The sequence below is a fragment of the Protomyctophum bolini genome (genome assembly GCF_963924005.1).
Source record: "Protomyctophum bolini genome assembly, chromosome: 14".
Classification (NCBI taxonomy): Eukaryota; Metazoa; Chordata; class Actinopteri; order Myctophiformes; family Myctophidae; genus Protomyctophum; species Protomyctophum bolini.
This window is the reverse complement of record NC_137875.1, coordinates 27,194,252-27,214,402: the sequence shown is the minus strand read 5'-3', so window position 1 is coordinate 27,214,402 and position 20,151 is coordinate 27,194,252. Positions and strand designations below refer to the sequence as shown.

Below are 20,151 nucleotides of genomic sequence, written 5' to 3'. Positions count from 1 at the left end.
TCACGCCTTGTGACATCACGCCTCATGACGTGTCTCCATATGTTGATCTGACATCATCAAAGCCTCAAGACACACTATACAGTATATGGCCATGAACCCTGACCATATACTGTATAGCGTGTTCGTCAATCAGATCAACACATAAATCCATATATGTGAAATGTCAATTAAAAAAGGGAAAAAAGGTCCATACTGTACATGGGCATTCCCAGACGATGCCCTATTACAATCCCTTCTATGCCATCTATATTAAGCCTATATGGGAATGTCAATATATGGCCATATTGTGACAGTCAAAGTCTCATGATATACGTATTGTATGGTGGCAATTTTGAACATCCAATGTGGCAGACATGCAGGTGTCTGTGCAAATGCAAACATAGATTTTTAGATTCCCCATGTTCTGAAGATTACAAAAATGTATTGTTTTGCTAATCTTTTTTACAAAAGTATATATTTTTTACATAGTGAACCAGACTAATAACCAGTGTGGTTGCCACAACGCGATTCACACTGGATCATCTCCATATGTAGAGCTGACTATCATCACCTGGATCTCCATATACCGGTATGAAGATATACGGACCTCCTCAAACCCTGGATAGCCTAGCCATACATGTTTTGAAATACTAGATCTGCATATATGGAGCTGGCCAGCAACTCTACATCTGACCTCACGGACACCAGATTAATAGTTTAACTCCTGCTTCTCAACTGTGCCGCATTAAGAAGCTCTGTTTAGGGCGAGGTCGCTTCTCGCCCTCAGGGAGTCTTACTGGTGTATATGCTGTACTTTCACTTGGAGAAGACGTAGCGTTACCGTGACCATCAGTTCAATGGCTTTGAAAATATGTTTACAATACGTGGATGCTTATGGTGCAACTTCATTGCCTAGCAACCCAATGCTAATGTATGTAGCATTACGACGGCGAGCTATCATAAACCACTATAAGGACCACATTGATCTACGTCAATGGCGGTAACCCGCTGAATAGGGCTTGACGCAGTCTGATCTATCAAGGGCGGCGGAATGTATTAAAACCACCTCTCTCTCTCTCTCTCTCTTCCTTCTTATTTTTGATTGATGCAAAGCTAAAACATTGATTCCGATCATAATTTTTGTGGAAAACAGTGTTGTCAACTTCCTGAAGTGCAAACGATAATTTATTTCCCTGTGTTTACTATAAGACAGCACCCTGGAAGCAATGACAAATGACAAAGCACTTGCAGCTTTGGAACGCCTCCAGGCGTCACTTTGGGCATTATATGGCCTGTTACAGATTTCAGTAACCGGTTAAATGGTAAATGCAATGAATAGAAATGATGCAAGAAATCAACACATGAAATTAATACACTGCTTTTTGCTGGGGGTTGCGTTGCATACATTTCAGTGTGTTCGAATACAAAATCCCCAACAATGCGTCTCCACGAACCAAGCATCACGCTTGATCGACTCAGCGCTTGATGCCTTTGGGCATGTCACAGAATCAGATGTGTCACACTTGAGATTAAAGTATGTAACTATGCCCTGTGTTTTTTTTAGCAATTATTTCCCTCTATAACAACAGTCATAAGCCACTGGAGTAGTGTAGTCTTTACCTGAATAATCAAACACATTGCCCTCTCACTGTATTTTGGTCTTTCCACACCAAACACACATGTTTTTTACATCTACAAAACAAACAGTGAAAACACCAAAATATAGTGAGATTGGATTGGGAATTCGTTTCGGCAGGTTAACACCCCCACAAATCCCAGTGGCTGATGAAGGACTGCTGGTATATAGAGGGAAATGGGTAAAATGTATTGATTTTCTACCAAATTCAGTCCTGGACCGTGTTCCCTGCCCCCACTGGCGTGCAGGGAGGGTGATATTTGTCACCGAACATACTCCTACGGACTAGGACGGCGCAGTTGGGATTGGGAATGTTGCATGTGAGGAGTAGGAAGGCTTCCGGTTGGGGCTCCTCACTGGCAGGTGAGCCAGTAGGGTACAAGAGCAGTGGCAAGCAGTGAGAGGAAGTAATTGACATATTAACAAATAACTCTAAACAATGACTATTATGATAATGTTACACATATATTTCCCTCTAAGAAATGTATAAATAAATATAGTGTATTAAATGTATCAATTTGATTAACTGTTCAACTCCCTGCTGAATAGGCACCTTGACCAAGCTGTAGGAGTCGCCACTGTTGCATGCTACATAATGTTAAGTTAACGGCAACACCAGGATGTTACAAACTGATTCCTACCATTCATTATATGATCAAGTGGCTTGTGGGTTGTTTGTTTAAGTCACATGCATGAGGGAATCTTCCACTCCATTCAAACAATTAAATCTTAGTGTAACTCCTCCCCGTGTTTTAAAATGTCATCATATTTCATATCGCAATATTTGTCAAGAGATACTACAGTCTTAGCGAAAAGCCCATGTGGTTTGCACCGTTTACATTATCAAACTATTCAGTAACTGGGTCCTGGGATGGAATACGGTACTCACTATACTGTATTCTGTAACAGAATCCACGTTAAAAAAAACACTGCAGTAAATAATAATAAAAACATACATTAATAACGATAAAATCCACATAGAAATCGTCGTAGACACGATCAAAATGATAATCATAACACACGGGTGCTGCCATATGTTGCGCAGCCTCAGACCAAAGACCAAATTCTTTCGGGTAACTTCTTTGAGCATAACAGTGCAACGCAGCGGTAAAGTGGAACATAACGTCTCTCTGATGTGACAAGACATGAACAGACCTGATTGAATGGGTAACAGTAACACAACTGAGTCACTGTAGCCGCGGTCGTGGACCCACACGGGGACCTCCGTGGTGACACCTGTGCGCTGACAAGTGTATTTATTATAACCATATAAGATGAAATAGGAGTTAAATGCTGCAATGGTCAAAGTCATTGAAGTGGGACTCATAAATTGTCCCTGGCTTGGACCCATCTAAAAGATCACCCCTGGGTCCCGGGACCCATTACATTGAAAACCTATCACTGTGACTGAAGGTAGATTAAAGTGGTCACTGAAAAAGGTATATTGACATTTCCCTAATATTCTTGGCTGAGTAAAACCGTGACAGTAAAAACACACATGACATCTAAGGTTACGGTTATATTTCTTATTCTTAACCATTACTTACTTAATAACACTAAAAAGTGTTTTGTTAATTGTATCAATTTTTAATTCATGCTAATACAGATGCTAAGACAAGGACAAAAAGTACCTAAATATAAAGTGACAGCACAGTACTGTGCAAAGTAAGGCCACATGAGTGACATTGGACTATTGCAAGACTATGAGGGCTTAGAGGTTTACCATACCGCTAACCTTTGACCTGGCTGATCTTCTTCTATTTAAGTACCAACCATGACTTTACAATCATAACAAACCTTGTGTACCTATGTAGATTCGCCATACTGTAAATAAACTGACCACGAGTGGCTTAACAATAGCTGGCATGACAAAGAGCAAACCAAACAACTTGCCAGATACTGCTCTGTTTGTCTGTGTGAAGGAGAAGGTGCCGTATCCTTCGGTGCATATGAACTGTCAACCTGGCCCTTATATTTGTTCCCCTTTAAAATTAATTGTAATTTGGGGATTCAAATAAAGGATGTGTTTGTGTGTGTATGTGTATGTGTATGTGTATGTGTATGTGTATGTGTATGTGTGTGTGTGTGTGTGTATGTGTGTGTGTGTGTGTGTGTGTGTGTGTGTGTGTGTGTGTGTGTGTGTGTGTGTGTGTGTTCATTAGTTCAAAACATCACCTTGGTAGTGACAGTAGGGCTGTCAAATTGATGACATTTTACTTGACAATAATTGTCATACAAATGATAGTGATTAACAATCTAATTGTGTTTTTGGCCTTGAACATTGGAAAATGTTATTAACAATACATTTGTCTTAGATGTAAACAAACATTGCACATGGCAAAATAACTTAATACCCAAATAAATATTCAATCCAATATATGAATATATCTAATAATAATAATAAGTTAACATATTTTTCAGTTGAGTGTGCTTAGTGTCTCCACACAGTGCATGTGTTCTTCTACCTGCCTCTCACAGTAAGGTATTGCAATTTGACAAACTGTCTGGACCTTACAGACAGACCTAGTTTGCACAAACATCTAGTTACTTAGTGCTTCTGAAGACATCGTCTGTCACCTCCCGCTGGGTAACATAGCCTGAATATGAAAATAATTACCAAAATCTCAGTGACCTGAAGAAGTTCCCGCTGGGCTAATCCCCTCAGCCATTTCTATCCCTGAGTTGGGCTTAAGGCTTTATAAGGGGCCTCGATAATACTAAGTATGCAAACAATATATCCAATCTTCTTATGCATTTAACTAGAAATGATAAGAGTCACATTTAAACAGCCGGGGCGCCTGATGGAGGGGAAAGGAACTGGTTGGAATAACGTGTTCCTTCCACGCGCTACGTCTAACCAGGGAAACTCCCCCCTGTCAGGTGTAAAGGAGCAACTTGGACAGCATGAAGGAAGCATGAGTTAAGTCCGTTGCTCTCCCCAGGTTGGCGGAGGGTGTGTAGAGCCCAGGATCACATTAGATGATTGACACAGGGGTGAAAAATGGGTTAAAAAATCGTGGGATAAATATAAAGAAAAAAAAAACATAATCCCATCCTATAAGAAAACATGCTCTCACACTTGCCAGCTCAAAAGATTTGACTAATGTTAAACAATGTACTTTTGCCAGTCACACTGCTTGATGTACTGAAACATTTGCCATGATTACCAATTGCATATCATTGCATTCACCAGCATGTTACCCCTGAGATATAATTGACATCAATCATGGATAGAATACTACCCTGGTGATGGATGATGGTCACCTGCCAAAGTAGCTGGTAGATTGGCCGATCTGCTCCGACAACGATAGAATTTACCAGCCTTTGGCTCTGAGGTTTTGCAATAAAGTCTCACCCCTGGCCCCAGCATGAGCAAAGGTAGACACCACCAGGGCCCAGGCTGCTGAGAGTGCAGCAATGTAATAGTCAGGAAGCAAAGTAAAATACAGTCAGAATGAGTGGGCTGCTTGCGAACAACAGTTCTAGGCTTATCCTCCCTGAGTGGATCATGACTTCTGCTTGGTGGAGGTTGGTCGTCGCAGCTTTTATCTCTTTTACATTAACCATGGTTCCATCTGTATGTGGGTGGTGCTTGATTGCTAGGCAGCATATGGTTCCTTAGTATCAGATAATTCAGCTACATGATCAAGCAACTGTATCCTCTCACACCCTGTCACAACCTTCTGACAGGCCGCAAGTTCTGCTGAATCTATAGTCTATATGGGACCTCTTGCATGTGTGACTTAATTACTGACATGCTGGGTCATCAAATTTTCATGAATGATGAATATATGGGTTGCTGTATATACGGGCTACTAGAGCCTAAATTCAAGACGCCTAGTCTATCTAACCAATGTGGCCACTGGGCTATTTTCAGTATTTTGACACAAACTGAGCCCTGTTGTATTAAGTCAAGTGATCCACTCACGTTCCTATACAGATCAGTGAGTTATTAATTATGGCAGATTCCATATATTAAATAAATGTGCAAATGTCACTTTGGCCAATTCACTTGGAGGAGCACAGGGCCAGACCTGCCAATGTATGTGCATGCATGGTTGTGTTGCAACTATCAACAGAGAGCTACTGTATGCTGTCCAGAAATCCTTATTATAGGGTGGGTAGATGGAAGTGTTGCCCCAGGGGAATGTGAGGGCACCTGGATGGTGGATGGAACAGTTGCCCAGGGGAAATGTAAGGGCAGTGGCAGGGCACCGCCATATCAAACCTAACATATATCCTGCCCCAATGTGGCCTTGGTTTGTTGATAGTTGGCCTGGAACGGACGTCTAAAACGTGTCACTGTTAACCTGTATCGTACAAGTAAAGCTAAAGCTTTTTTCCGATGTGGTTTCGTTTTGAATAGGAGTGTAACTTAAGTAACGTTACCCTATAGGCCGAGAAGGGATAAGAAGCGTATATCAATCTGGGACGTAGGCTTTAATGTCCGTCAGCCTATATACTACAGTACTACTCCGTCGTACGACGCTGTCGCGCGCCGAAATAGACGATTTACAAGCACACAACGTGTCACGTCCGAGACACGCTGTGAGCTTGTAGATCGGCTATTTTCCGCGCGCGACAGCGTCGTACGATGCAGTCTAGTGAGTGCAGTCTAGTGAGCGTTTCCTCTTCGCCACAGGGCGGTATGTTATGTTGTCGCGTGTTCCAAACGGACAAACAAACGCAGCCCTGCGCGAAAAACGAACTGTCAAAACAATACATTACTGACGGAATATACTTTAGTCTCGCGGCCGTGTCGCTTATCATTTGAAAACACGTCATATTTGTCGAGAGACAGTCGCGCGAATATGTATAAATTAGCCATTATTCGACACATTTTTGACACGGGCCTGTCGCCTGCCCACTCGTGTAGTTTTTATCAGCTGGTGGGTGAAAATAATAAAACAAGTCGTTTTTCTTACCATCTTGCCGGTTGGATGTTGAAATCCAGAGGACGTTAACGAAAAAAGGCGATTAGAAAAGCAGTGTCTTGAAAGGCCGCGAAGCTGTAGTTGTAAAAAAAAAACTCAAAATACGGCGGTAGTGTTTTAAATTAAAGGGCTCGTTGTAGATTTATTCCTCCAGCTTCTGACATACATACACACACACACTCCCTCCCTCTCTGAGCTCCTTTGCCGACGCTTTCACTGCAGTGGCACAGGGAGACCCGTTGGGAGGGGACAGTAAGCGGAGGAGGCTCGGTTTGACAAGGAGGTGGAGGGAGAGAGAGAGGAGGCAACGGGGGGAGGTGCAGCCGTACAGTACATCCGGGAACTCTGTCTATCATTATTTATTTTTTCTTCCGTCGTACAGTATAGTGTTACAAACTGTTTGTGTACGTGCACCACTCAGTGGAGGCCGGGGTGTAGCGCGGCAGTAAACTTAAATTTAGAATACGCCGAATAGTCCATGAGCCCATGTATCCATGTAGGCCTATCCATGGGCTCATTACGAAATGAGAAAACCATAAATTTAAATTCAATATAAGTAAATTTATTTATGATAACACTTCCACAGGAGCAGCTTTTTCATATTTATCACACATTTTACACGTTATTTTCACCTACATGATGGGTGAATTGGATGAAAAAACGTAAGAATTTTCCCTAGTTGATTATGAAAACAATGATATATTGTATGACAAGTTTTCTGAAATTGTATATTTAAATATGCAAATTATGCATTAGCCTATATAGGAAAATATGCCTGATTTTGCCTCTGTCTCTGTTTTATAATGGGAATGGGATGAATCTCCATTGACCAATCTCCAATTTGCGTTTGCGATCTGCTTGTATTAAATGACAAAACTCACCAACATTGCAACATTACATCTGCTGAGCTTTTGTTTCATAATTCATGTTATGACTGAGCTACTTTAATTTTGTCAAGAAATTCTGTGCATGTGATGCCTTTAGGGCCTTATATGTTTCAATTGTTTCCATTGAAATGGGCCTCAAGCCTCCAGAGGCCATCCAAAAACCTTTTTTTTTAACGGGTTGCGCTGCTGCCTCCTGCATTATCTGCAAATTCAAAACAGGTAGTACGCAGGGCCATTTATAGTGACTTCGATGAGTGCTTCCAAACGGCAGCACTTTCTTTTTGGAGGCCCCGGAGGCTCGAGGTCCGTTTCAATTGAAACGATTGAAACAGGCCTAAGGCCCTAAAGTCCGCCACTTATACGTCTGTACATCTGTAATCCATGTAAGAAACGTTCGCCCCACCTACTTCAAATTCGACGCACACGTTCCACACCCCCACAGAGTGCAGTGCCCGGTGTCGAGTTGGTCGGACCCACGGTTGTCCAGAACCGCCACAAAAGGCCTCTGCCCGGGCCACAGCTGACATCACAAGGCCTCTGCCCGGGCCAAACTCCATATTTGGGTATGCCTAAATATGGGTTCGTCCCACCGACTGACATTCTGACATCTGCATAGACTCCATATTTGGGCATGCCTGACAAGGCATTATTAAAGGTGATACCGCTGACATCACTTCTGACATCACGATGACTTGACCAGCTCAACAGAATGATAAATTGGCTAATAGATGAAGAGATGGCAGTTACAGATCACCTTTTTCACATACCAATTTGCCCAAAGGTAACCGCGCCTACCACAACCGGATGCGTGACGCACAACAGCGTGCACAGGGAGCTGAGTCAGACAAAGCACAAGATGCAAGATGCTATAGCTGCAAGATTCTATTCATTCACTCTGCCCCACCGACAGTTTCCAGTGAGACCAGGTCAACTACAGTATATCCATTATGTGATGTAAGAGAATTTGACAGCTGTGTATTGCAATATAGGTTTATTCAATCTTCAATGAGTTTCCTAAAGAATGAAAATAATCTGTTCTCAAGTCCTGACACCCTGAGCGAGTCTCATCAAAGGAGACCAACCATTTATCAGACAGAGGTTGCATATTTTCAGGAAGATGAACTTGTAGTGAAATCTCTCCATATGAAGCACATACCCCAAGTCCCTAAGCAACCACTGGTCTGGAATAAAGGGTTAGCCTCTGACTTCCTCTGTTCTAGGATTAGGCTTTGGCCAACAGTTTGCACAGGGAAATGGCTTGACCTTCAAATGTATTTTTGAAGGGGCTAACATCAAATATAAGATCTAAATATAATAATAATAATAATAATAATAATACATTTTATTTATAAGGCGCCTTTCAGGGCACTCAAGGTCGCCGTACAGGTTAAAAACAGTACAAAAACAGTTAAAAGCAGAACAAAACACAGAAGACACAGGTCATGCAGAGTCATAGGCCTGCCTAAACAGGTATAGCATCGTGAATCAGGTGCAATATTTGCTTAAAGCCTTTGAAACAAATAAAGGTTTGAAAAGGGCTTAGTTTGGTTGGGGTAGGACCAGAACTGATGCGCAAGTACAGTAATCTGGTTTCCTGATTATACTTGCCATATAAAAGTACGATTTGTCACACATGTTACCGCAGTGAAAATTGGAGTGGTGAGCTGCAGCCGTGCCACGCCCGGGAATCATTTGATTAGTAGATTTGACCCCCCAATCCAACCCTTGATGCTGAGTGCCAAGAAGGGAGGCATTGGGTCCCATTTTTACAGTCTTTGGTATGACCCGACCACACCTAGAACAAGGTGCATGCTGAAGGCTTGTGTGCACTGTACAGTGTGTTATGTTACACAATGTTAAGATGTTCAAAAATGCACCTTATTATTATTCAAGTATTTTTATTGAACTTTGCAGTTTGCACATAAGACAGGACAGACAACAGATACATGAACAATTACAGAACAGATACAGAACAAAACAACAACACCAGTACTCAACATTCATGTATAGAGTATAAAAGTCTGAAATGCAATGTAAAAACCACTAATTGTATATTAATGAGGGGGGGGGGGGGGGGGGGGGGGGAGGGGTGGCCAATGACTACGTAGAAAATACTACCGCATAGTAGGTTAGAAGGTCTTCAAAAATGCACCTTAAACACAGAATGTATTTTCATACTCCTTTCTACTCAAGTACCTTTCAATTGTTTTTTGGAGGATGAACTAGATGTCAAAACTACCAAGTTAAGAGGCAAGCTGAGGTCTTAATTACACTAAATGGCATTGATGCTAGTTTATAAAAGTTAGCTATGGATCGTATACCACCTAACGGAGTTGCCAAGCATAAACAGTGCGTGTGATTTTGACTGAATGCGAAGAGTGTATTTTATTATTCCCATCTACTGTATTCCTGCTGTTTTTTAAATCCTGTCAGAGGTGCCATCTACTTAACTTAACCATTAATTATATACATTATGGATATTACATTTGGTTGGGTTCCTATACATTTGAATAGACAGACACTTGTGGAGTGTTCGTTCAATGTATGCAAGCTGGTTCTGGCTGTGGCACTGGAAATGGAATGCATTTGCATGTTAGAAGGAGTGGGACGCCCTGAAAAAGATGGTAGTAAAGCTGAGGGAGATTCTTACACATTCATCCCGAACAGGGCAAATAGGGGGAATGTGTAACGCAGGAGGTCTTCTTGCCACTCACACTACCAATTCTTCTTTCTTCTGTGAATGTTGCAGTCTCGAACTATCTAAGTGGACAGATTCATACACTGGCAAATCGCAGTCTGTTTTTTGAGGAACCGTCATCGGCCAATTTCAACAACACTTCTGGGGCTCGCTGGTCTTCTCCCAGCCTGGCCTGATCCTGGCGTTCACCTGGAATTTCACTGGCTGCAGAACCACCCCAAATTTCCCCTCCAGACTGGGCAGCGACTGGCCCGTGGGCACAGTGAAGGTGAAGCGCTGTAACATCCAGGAGAGGAACAGGAAAAGCTCCATCTTGGCCAAGGCCTCCCCCAAACACACCCTGACCCCCGCACCAAACGGCACATAGCTGGGTGAGGGGATAACCAGGCCAGTACCGTCCTCATCCAAAAAACGACCTTACGGAAAGAAAGGATCAGGCTTTTATAACAGTCTGTGTATCTATTTGTATGCCAATCTTGTCTATTGTATTAACACCAGGAGAAAATATTCTGTATGTTAATTTAATTTGTTAAAAATGTACCTGTAATGACCCTTACAGAACATGTACATTTTTTGCCACTTTAACTCTGGTGTACCAATTTTCATTATAGAGAAGGTGACTTCCTCTCAAGAAGGCACAGAGTTTAAAATTAGCTCAAACTATTTTTGAGTTCAGTAGTTACTACAGGAACCACGCTGATCAAATCATCATGGTTATTATTACTTGCGCAAGCAGAGCGCGCAAGTAATCATTTCGCTTGGTCTCTTCAAAGTGAAGCCAAGTTTTTTTCAACCGTAAGTCTGTGCCTGGTTTGCTGGGACCAGTTACAACATTACGTCATCGCTGAGAACTGGGACCGTATGTAACTTTTGGAACCAAGTAACCACAGTATACTGCTAATCAAATTACAACTACATACTCTGTATGTAGTTGTAATGTGATTTGTAATTTGGTCTGCTGGGACCAGACTACACAGATGACCATATCTCTTACGTCATCACTGAGAGCTAGTCATACATATACACACCATGTACTCTGGTCCCAGTTCTCAACGATGACGTAATGTTGTAACTGGTCCCAGCAAACCAGGCACAGACTTACAGTTGAAAAAAACTTGGCTTCACTTTTTGGAACCAAGTAACCACAGTATACTGCTAATCAAATTACAACTACATACTCTGTATGTAGTTGTAATGTGATTTGTAATTTGTAAATCTGTGCCTGGTCTGCTGGGACTACACAGATGACCATATCTCTTACGTCATCACTGAGAGCTAGTCATAGCCTACATATACACACCGTGTACTCTGGTCCCAGCTCTCAACGATGACGTAATGTGGTATCTGGTGGGACCAGATTACACAGCTGACCATTTCTCTTACGTCATCACTGAGATACAAATCCAACTACAGATTTCGGAAGTATTTTAGATCATGTATATTTCAACAAATTTGAAAGTATTATTACAGAAATTGAAGTTAGAGACACATATTACTCTGATCATGATTTAGTATTAATATCACTATAGTACAAAATGAAATACATTTAAAACAATTGACAATTTACAATAAGTAATAAAATAATTATACTGTATAATATATTTTAATTCAGTTTATATACCTTTTCTTTTTCATCACATATCAATGATTCATTTTTCTGTAAAAAAGTAGTAGTTATATTATTATTCTCACCAGGGTCAAAGAGCTCTGGGTTCTTCCACTCCTTCTCATCGTGGTGCAGTGACCACAGGTTGACGATGACCCGAGCTCCTTTCCTCACTGTGTACTCCCCAATGCTAGACAGAGTCAGATGAGATCATATTAAATCAGTGGTTCTCAACCAGTGGTCCTTAAATGATGGAGAGTTGGTAACCAAATGGACCCTTACATATATTTAACTCAAAAGTTAAATTATTGTTACAGTATCTGCATTACTTAATTTACAAGAAGTCTACACAATTAGAGAATGTAGAAGAATTGTTATTTAGATCTTTTGCCTGTTATCTCTCCTATGGTACCACATCAATACAGCATGAAATTGTGGACAAAATTTTAACAAAAATGATGAGTTTGTTTTGTGTCTGAGAGGCTAAATCTCATCAAATGGTTGTGCGTGGCTCAAATGCCGAATAAATAATGGACCTTGAAATTAAAAGGGTTGAAAACCACTATATTAAATGGTTACCGGTATATCAAATAACGATCTGAGTTTGCATGTTCTTCCCGTGATCCCTAGGGTAGGTAGTGGTACCCTCACCAAAAACAAAACATGCAGTAATCCTGGTCTCTAAACTGCCTCCCCCTGACCAGCCTGGGCACCTGATGGAGGGGAAAGGAACTGGTTGGAATAACGTGTTCCTTCCATGTGCCCCTGTCAGGTGAAAAGAAGCAGCTTGGATTCCTTATGCATAGAACGAAGCATGAGGTCAGTCCGTTGCTCTCCCCAGGTTGGCAGATGTGTAGAAGTGTAGCGCCCATAATTACATTAGATAAAAAACAATGGGTTGCAAAATCGTGGGATAAAACTTAACTAAAAATATATAACTGTCTGATTATCTTTGAGAGGAAGTGTGATAACATTTAGCAGATTTGAAAATGAATGTCTATATGTTGTATTCTAAGCTTTATGGCTGGCAAAGCCAGCCTAAATCCGTCCAGATCAATTTTCTGTAGTATTTAGTCTGGAAAAACAAAGAGAAGAGTTTTTGATCTGCATGAGTTTGATTTATCAACTAGTTCTGCTACCTGGTGTCACCAGATTCTCTGCCGTTTCTATTCACTATTGAGTGCGCAAATCCTGTTTAGAGCAGTGGTCCTCAACCTGTGGGTCGATCTACAATCGTGTGTGTGTGTGTGTGTGTGTGTGTGTGTGTGTGTGTGTGCCCGCCCAGCAGTACCTGGTGTTTGCGAGGGCTACATGGGGGATAAGAAGTGGTGCCACAGGGCGGATGCGTAACACCTCCCTGATGGTAGCCTGCAGGTAGGGTAGACTGCCCCTATCACTGAGCTGGGGGGTCCTGTCTGCTCCCACTTTAAGGTCCAACTCCTCCTGGATACGGCTCTGCACCTGAGAACACACACAAGTGAAGTCAAATGGTGTCTTCCTCTGTGAATAATGCTTGTTATGTTAATTCATATCTATATAATAAAAGGACCTTGAAAAGAAAGAATACAGCAGTGTTTCTGAACCTGTGTGCTGGGGACCACTGGTGGGCCATGAGGGTATTGCAAGTGGGCCCCCAAATAATTGCCAAAACACTACTCATCACTTTTAATGATAATATAACCTCATGATACTATAACATAAAACTATATGTGTGCATGCGTGCATGCATGTGATAAAGCCCATTGGTAATTTTGGTATACTGATGGTGAACCTTTTACAGTGTTAATTGTCCATGTCTCGTTCATACCTGTGGATGGTGGAGGAGGTAGGCGATGGCCCATTTGAGCACAGTGGTGGTGGTCTCCACCCCAGCTCCAAAGATGTCTCCCACTGTCATCAGGAGGTGGTCATCGCTGAGGCCCACCGTCTCTGCACTGAACTCGGCTGTGTTGGGGTTCTGGTTCTCTGCGCTGTGTTTGGCTCCCAGCAGAACATCCAGCAGGTCCCGCTGCACATGGTCACTGTAGTCTGCCTACATGCACACCAGTGGTGGACTTGAGTAGGCTACTGTACTTAAGTACATTTTTGGATTATTTGTTTTCATTGCAAGCACATGACTTTCCCTCAGGCTACATTTAAAATTGAAATATTGTACTTTTGAAACTACATTACTAGGGACTCTTGGGACTCAAAAATACCAAAATGTATATTATTATTTAACCACTTCAGCCCCATTTCATATCCTAATACTATCATAGGGACGTCCGGTGGGCTGGCTGGCCGGCGGACCTATGACAAATGCATAGATGAATTTGTAACACAATCGATGGCTAATTTAATAATTGGAACATGCAACAGACCACCTTAGAAGTTAGATACAACTATATTCCTATAAAAGTTAATCAATGTATACTCATAGAAGTTTGTGAGTAATTTAATGTTACAGGTGCCGATACAAATGATTGTTTAATAATATTGTCCATGACCAGGCCTTGAATGTGGTATTTAGAGGATATACAGTATAGCAAATCAAAAACAAGAGCTCTTTCATTGTTCAAGGTCTCTTCTTAGTTACTGAGAGAAACCATGTATTGTTTAAGGCATGTGAAACTGATTTAATTTATCCAAAAGAAGAGTAAAGTTGACAACAGAACATTCAAAGAAGAATGGAAAGAGTAGTTCATGCCAGTAGCATAATGCTTGTCTCAAGTTTAAACCATGTGCATGTCTAAGTACAAATGGCTATAGTGAAAATGCAGTTTTGATTGATTGGTTGATTGATTGATACAATGATGATAATGGATGGAACACAAAAATATCTGAGGGTTTATTTCCATTGTCGTCATATATTATACAATTCAAGATAGTTAAAGACATATAACATACAATAACTCATCAACACTAGGAGCAATAATAGTATATTATGTACAGAAAACACTGGGGGAGGGGGGGGGGGGGGGAGTATTTCTGGTGTCAAGCTTAGAAGACTTTGTTGTCTAGGACCAGTTTCAAATTGAAGACAGGTGCTCTTATTATCGCTGGCAGGCTAGTTCTTCTATTGTCTTAAAGAATCCTACCTTGTGTTCATCATATTTCTTCTGAAGCAGACAGTCTCTGGTTGACACACACTGCTTCAAGAGGCGCAGACCCGCATTGGGAAAAACCTGAGAGTGAGATATATATGGGTACATTATTAGTTTGGTAAACAGGCGAATAGGCAGGATGTTGACTTGTCTGTTTTTTCTGCATGACAAAACTTGTGATTTTACCTACCTGTAACCAGGGGAAGATGTCCACCAGGCTGTCCTTGGCCACCGTATCAATGATACCCTGGCTATAGAGCAGCATGGACTCAAACTCAGGATCTCCACGGCGATAGGAGGAGTTGAAGCACAGGGCGCAGATGACATTGGTGACGGCCCGGGTGAGCTCTGGGGACATGTCCAACGCCTGGTCACAACACGCCACCTCAGACAGGGTGTCACACAGAGACTGGGCCTCATGGCAGACTGGGGAGGGGTGAATGTGTACTTTAATTAAATTAAATACTACTACTTCTATTAGAAAAAGATAAATAGGCCTATTGATCCCACAAGGGAAATGTTGTCGCCAACAAAGTAGTCACACAGGACACAAAGAACAGATGATGAAGCGAGGTGCAGGAACACCAGTAAAAGTGTCACATTGTCATTTTGTCCTTTGTCCACGGGGATAAGAGTCGCAAGAACCAGTTAGAAGAAAATACGGTAGAAAGCTAAACTTAACCGTTTTTGTGTCATCTATCTAGCCATTTTAATCTAATGCACTTGAGCTATATTTCATGGACAGTATTGGCGCTGCCTGCTTGCTCAAGGGATAAATTGAATCTTGATTATCTTTGATCACGTCAAAATCTTTGTCAGATCCTGTGTTTAGGTGAGACATGACCTTTGACAAGATCTAAATCTTTCAATAGAAGAGCTGGGTGACAAAATACAACCACCCCAATTGTATAAGTTATATTGTATTAGCATTATACATGTTGGACAAGTTACATAGTGCTACTTTACGGAAACAAACATCAGAATTTACTAGGCCTACTCACTGATCTTCTCAATGGATGCTGAGCCTTCGCCATACATGCACAGGGCTTTGTGGACCATTTTGCGGTGGAATCTCCAAACAGGGCTGTAATCTCCAAAGGCGATGTCTTTTCCATCTCTGGTGAGCAGATCTGTGGTTACCTGGATTAAACCCTCGCAGATTAGTGATACATCCCAATTATTGTAATCCATTTCTTGATGATTAAAAGAATATATATTGCCAGGCTATGCATTGCTGATGCACCTATGTTTTTAATTCCCCCTGGGGGATGAATAAAATGGCCTATTTCTATTCTATTCTATTCTATTCTAATAATAATAAGGCTAATCAAATCACCACCCACAGTTCTGGGTCTTCCTGCAAAGATCTTTCCTTTCTTCAGCAGCACTTCTTTGGCATGTAAGTGGTGGTTGATAATGATGACATTGTGTGAGCCCATCATGAGGGAATAAGTGTGTCCGTATTTCTGCTGCAGGTCTTGGAAAAGCATGTGTGGCTGACGGTCGCTATGCAGACTCAGCAGACTGCCTATAATGGGGAGCGCAGGCAGGTGAGGAGGGTCCCCGGGCCCCCCCAGAGATGCCATCCATGCCTGCAGAACCAGAAACGAAGCCAACAGGACTGCCAAGATCATGAGAGCACACAAACACCAATCCATGTTTTATGAGAGAAGTCTGGCGTGCAAAGGAGGATCAGGTGAAGCAGCACCACAGACAGATGCAGACTGCATAACTGTCGAGCAGCAGGCGAGTTTTATGCGCCTCCTTCAGTGCCATCTCCTTGACCCTCCCCTTAACAACATAGATCTTGCTGTGGTATCTATCCGTCTGTGGGAGTTGGCAATAAAACAAAGTCACATTTCATGTGCCTATGCTGAAGAGAGAGGGAAAGGGGAGGAGGAGGGAGATACTTGTAATTAGAAAACACATAGTTAAAATGGTGGTTATTATTCACATTTCCGCTTTCTTGCATTACAATGTTTTTGCTTTTTGTTGATTGAATACTTTATCAGTTTGCAACTAGTGCAATTTTCAATTTTAAATGACTGTTAAAAGGATAACACAAAAAAGCCCAGTTAAGGAGCTGGGTTTTGTTGTTTTTCCAACACTGCAAAGTGCAATGGAATTGAACAACTTGTGACGTTAATAACAAGAAGAGAAATACTAAACTGAAAAACATACATGATAGATAGATGAATAGCTGGGTTTTAAACTATAGCGCAGTAGCTAAACATCCATCAGTAGCCTACCAATGTGATTACTGATTTCACTACGAGAACGAGAAACTGAATTATTATGTCCCTGCAGACGTGCCGTAGCTAAACACAACAAACAGCAAAGATGGCGTCCACAGAGTCCCAGCCGAGGTTCGGCCAATCTGTTAAAGGCTTATTATCTGATAAAGTTGGCTCTTGCAGCGGGGACGTTATTGCGTTGACCCGCCAGGTGCTGAAGGGGTCCCGGAGTCAGGAGGTTAGACGGTGTTAAAATAATAAATCACATTTGGGATGCGGCTAATACAGTACTACCGGGTCTGATCTACTCTGAAAATCCTTTACGATCACAATCGCATCACTTGACATGCAAAATAATAATGTCAATCGCATTATTATTTAGCATTTCAATTAACACCAGTGCACTGATAGGAATTAGACGAATGCTGACACAATAACATTGCAAGCTACCGTAGCTCTCAGTTAGCCTCTTTATCCAGCTAATGTATTTTTTTGTTTCCCCCCTCAGCTACTTGGCCAAGCAGCAAGAAACATGGTTATTCAGGAGGATGCAATTCTACACTCTGAAGATGTAAGTATGACAATCTATGAGTCTAGCTATAGCTAATGAGTATGAATAGGACGGCTTCACGTTGTACGTAGCCACGCTAATCGCAGTACGCCTTCCGAGCCACAAGATGTCAGATGTTGAACATTGCCCTGTTATTTCCTTGCAGAGTCTGAGAAAAATGTCCATCATCACCACACATTTACAATATCAGTAAGTATTGATTCAGTGTTCGTTTTCATATTAATTTACCAAGCTGAAATATAAGGACCATTTGATTTTGCCTACATGTAAATGAAATAACTGAAATGATAATCATGTCTCTCTTATCACCCAGACAAGAGGCCATTCAGAAAAAGTAAGTCTAAACATTATAGTTCTGTTTATGTCTAGGGGATGGGGACAGTAGGTTTGGGGTAGGAAAGCCATAACATACTGTATGACAGCATTTCCATGCTGATTGTCTTGTATTATTGTTTTTTCCTTCTATTTTTCATCCTGCAGCGTGGAGCACTCAAAAAACCTTCAGGAACAGCTGAAACATTTGCTGAAATGACAGTTTTGGTATACATTGTTTTTTTTGTTTTGTTTTTAGCAGAAGACATGAGGGGCGCTTTTGTTACATTTGTACACAGAGTTAAATTAACACAGGATTCTACAGTATGTTTGACTGGATAGTGGACTACCTGTCACCTCTGTGCTGAAAGTGACAGCTGCACAGTGCTTAAATGAGTGTCCAAACGTACTGGAACTGACAATTCATATGTGCTGTAAAACAATGAACTTTGACAGTTTAAGTGTTCATGCAGTATGGTGCATGGTAAGCTGCAGGCATCAGCGTATGTCTGAAGGACAAGCAGCTGGCCACCCTAGAGTGCCCCTGAACTCCTCTAAAGGTTGCCTGAGCTCAGGCTGCACACAACACATACTTTCAAACGTTGCACAGTAATGCAATGCAGTTGTCCTGGCTTTGCTATATTTTGCCTTTAATCTTCTTTGTTTTCTATTTTGCGTCATTTTAATTTCTTTATAGCATTTTATCACCATACAATTAAACAAAGCACAGATGGATTGTGTCTTATGTACTGCATAAGGGACATGTTTTAGGACGGTTATTCAGTGTACAGATGACACTACATGTCTCCTGGCTGCTAAATGCTAGCCTGGTAAACCCTCCCAGTCGTGGAATTTAATTAAATTTTAAATGTGATTGGGGTGGTTTACCATAGCTGAATACTATTTCATGCCGACTGTGCAAGGTCCCACTTGTGTGGTATAATGCGAGACCCACATTGGCTGCAAGTTGGTGGGTTAGCAGCCAATATTTGGAACCTTGAGCCAAAATAATGACACCATATCAGGTCCTCAAAGGACAGATGGCCATGGTCTGGGTTCTGAATGCGTAGAGCTCTGCTCTCGCCTGCCTTGCCCCCCACGCAACTCATTTGAAACTACAAAGGCAGTACAAGGCCCTATGCTTTGGTGTGACAAATCTGTATCCTTGAACAACTGATAAGTCTTTAACCTCTCCAGTGTGTGACGCAAGTTCACTTGTACAATTGTAAAAGATATGAAACTGCAAAACATTCTGAAACTCAAAATAAATAATTTGTGACAGTGTGGAAGCACACGTTAGACCTAAAAGCTGGTTTTAATTAATTGAACAACCATGGCACTTGACTGTCAAGTATAAATTCAATTGGATGCAAGAATGGTGCTGTGTGGACTAGTGTCAAACCACAAACCTGGAATCATCACTTTCTCAAAAACTTTAGTTCACTTACAATGTTCAGCACCCTCTGCTGGTTTAATGTTGTGTCTCATCTGACAATGAGGGGACTTAATACCAGTAAATGTTTAATTGTTTTTATTTAAATTTTGAAATTGCCAAGTTACAATAATGCAATAGGGATGCTCTAACTGGTAAGCCTGGAGTATTAACAGGTTCATTATATATATGACCCCCAATGGTCTTACTACACAGTAATATCTTGAGTTAATTTAACTTTTTTTCAATTTAACGTGTGTGTGTATCGTGTTAGGTCCTTTACTGAAATGCACGGCTAAAAGATGTCTGCGTGTACTGCTTATGTATAGTAATTAAAGCACAGACCACCTACTGTAATGCAAACAATTTTGTTAAAATGTCAATATTGGCTCAAAGCATCCCAAGTGGAGCATCCCTGGAGGAAGACAAAGGCAACTACAGAACATGCACAGGGGGAAAAAAATACTTTACTTGGGGAAATAAAACAAAGGATTTGCTGCCATGTTCCACCCAGACATGATCTACATCTGTACTGAAAACCCAACCGCTGATAAACATTTCTTGTGCATCAAAATACAAAAAGAGCCAAAATATTTATGTTTGGGAAAACATGTGTATGTGTATATGTATAGACAAAAAATTGTATATTTTGAAACAATCTCTGTAAAATATATTATCTTTCAGTGTGAGTTACTGCATTCTTTGGGGAGAATCTAAAAGTGCCACATTGCAACATGGATGTAACAGTACAAAAGTTCTCCCATACTGACGTAACGGCA

The 20,151-nt window shown here is 41.4% G+C and overlaps 3 protein-coding genes across 3 annotated transcripts in view; 1 reads left to right on the top strand and 2 right to left on the bottom strand.

The window, feature by feature from the left end:
* The window catches only part of LOC308327802 (calcineurin subunit B type 1), a 32,162-nt gene extending 25,353 nt beyond the window's left edge, over nt 1–6,809 (bottom strand). The window contains exon 1 of the mRNA XM_080781357.1: nt 6,541–6,809. Coding sequence (XP_080637483.1) covers nt 6,541–6,543 — 3 coding nt within the window. The 5' untranslated portion in view covers nt 6,544–6,809. The remainder of the gene's footprint in view (nt 1–6,540) is intronic.
* Nucleotides 6,810–10,263: 3,454 nt separating this feature from the next.
* Nucleotides 10,264–16,599, bottom strand: cyp17a1 (cytochrome P450, family 17, subfamily A, polypeptide 1; the record flags this gene model as incomplete). The annotated part of the gene is made up of 9 exons (XM_080782940.1): nt 10,264–10,550; nt 11,827–11,930; nt 13,032–13,201; nt 13,548–13,772; nt 14,818–14,904; nt 15,014–15,249; nt 15,825–15,963; nt 16,167–16,444; nt 16,539–16,599. The coding sequence occupies 9 exons, from the start codon at nt 16,597–16,599 to the stop codon at nt 10,264–10,266; spliced, it is 1,587 nt and encodes a 528-aa protein (XP_080639066.1).
* A 558-nt stretch (nt 16,600–17,157) lies between these two features.
* Nucleotides 17,158–20,061, top strand: borcs7 (BLOC-1 related complex subunit 7). Its single transcript, XM_080782550.1, has 5 exons — nt 17,158–17,295; nt 17,566–17,628; nt 17,774–17,817; nt 17,942–17,962; nt 18,109–20,061. Exons 1-5 carry the CDS (start codon nt 17,164–17,166, stop codon nt 18,158–18,160), a joined length of 312 nt encoding a protein of 103 aa, XP_080638676.1. The 5' UTR covers nt 17,158–17,163; the 3' UTR covers nt 18,161–20,061.
* The last annotated feature ends 90 nt before the right edge of the window (nt 20,062–20,151 follow it).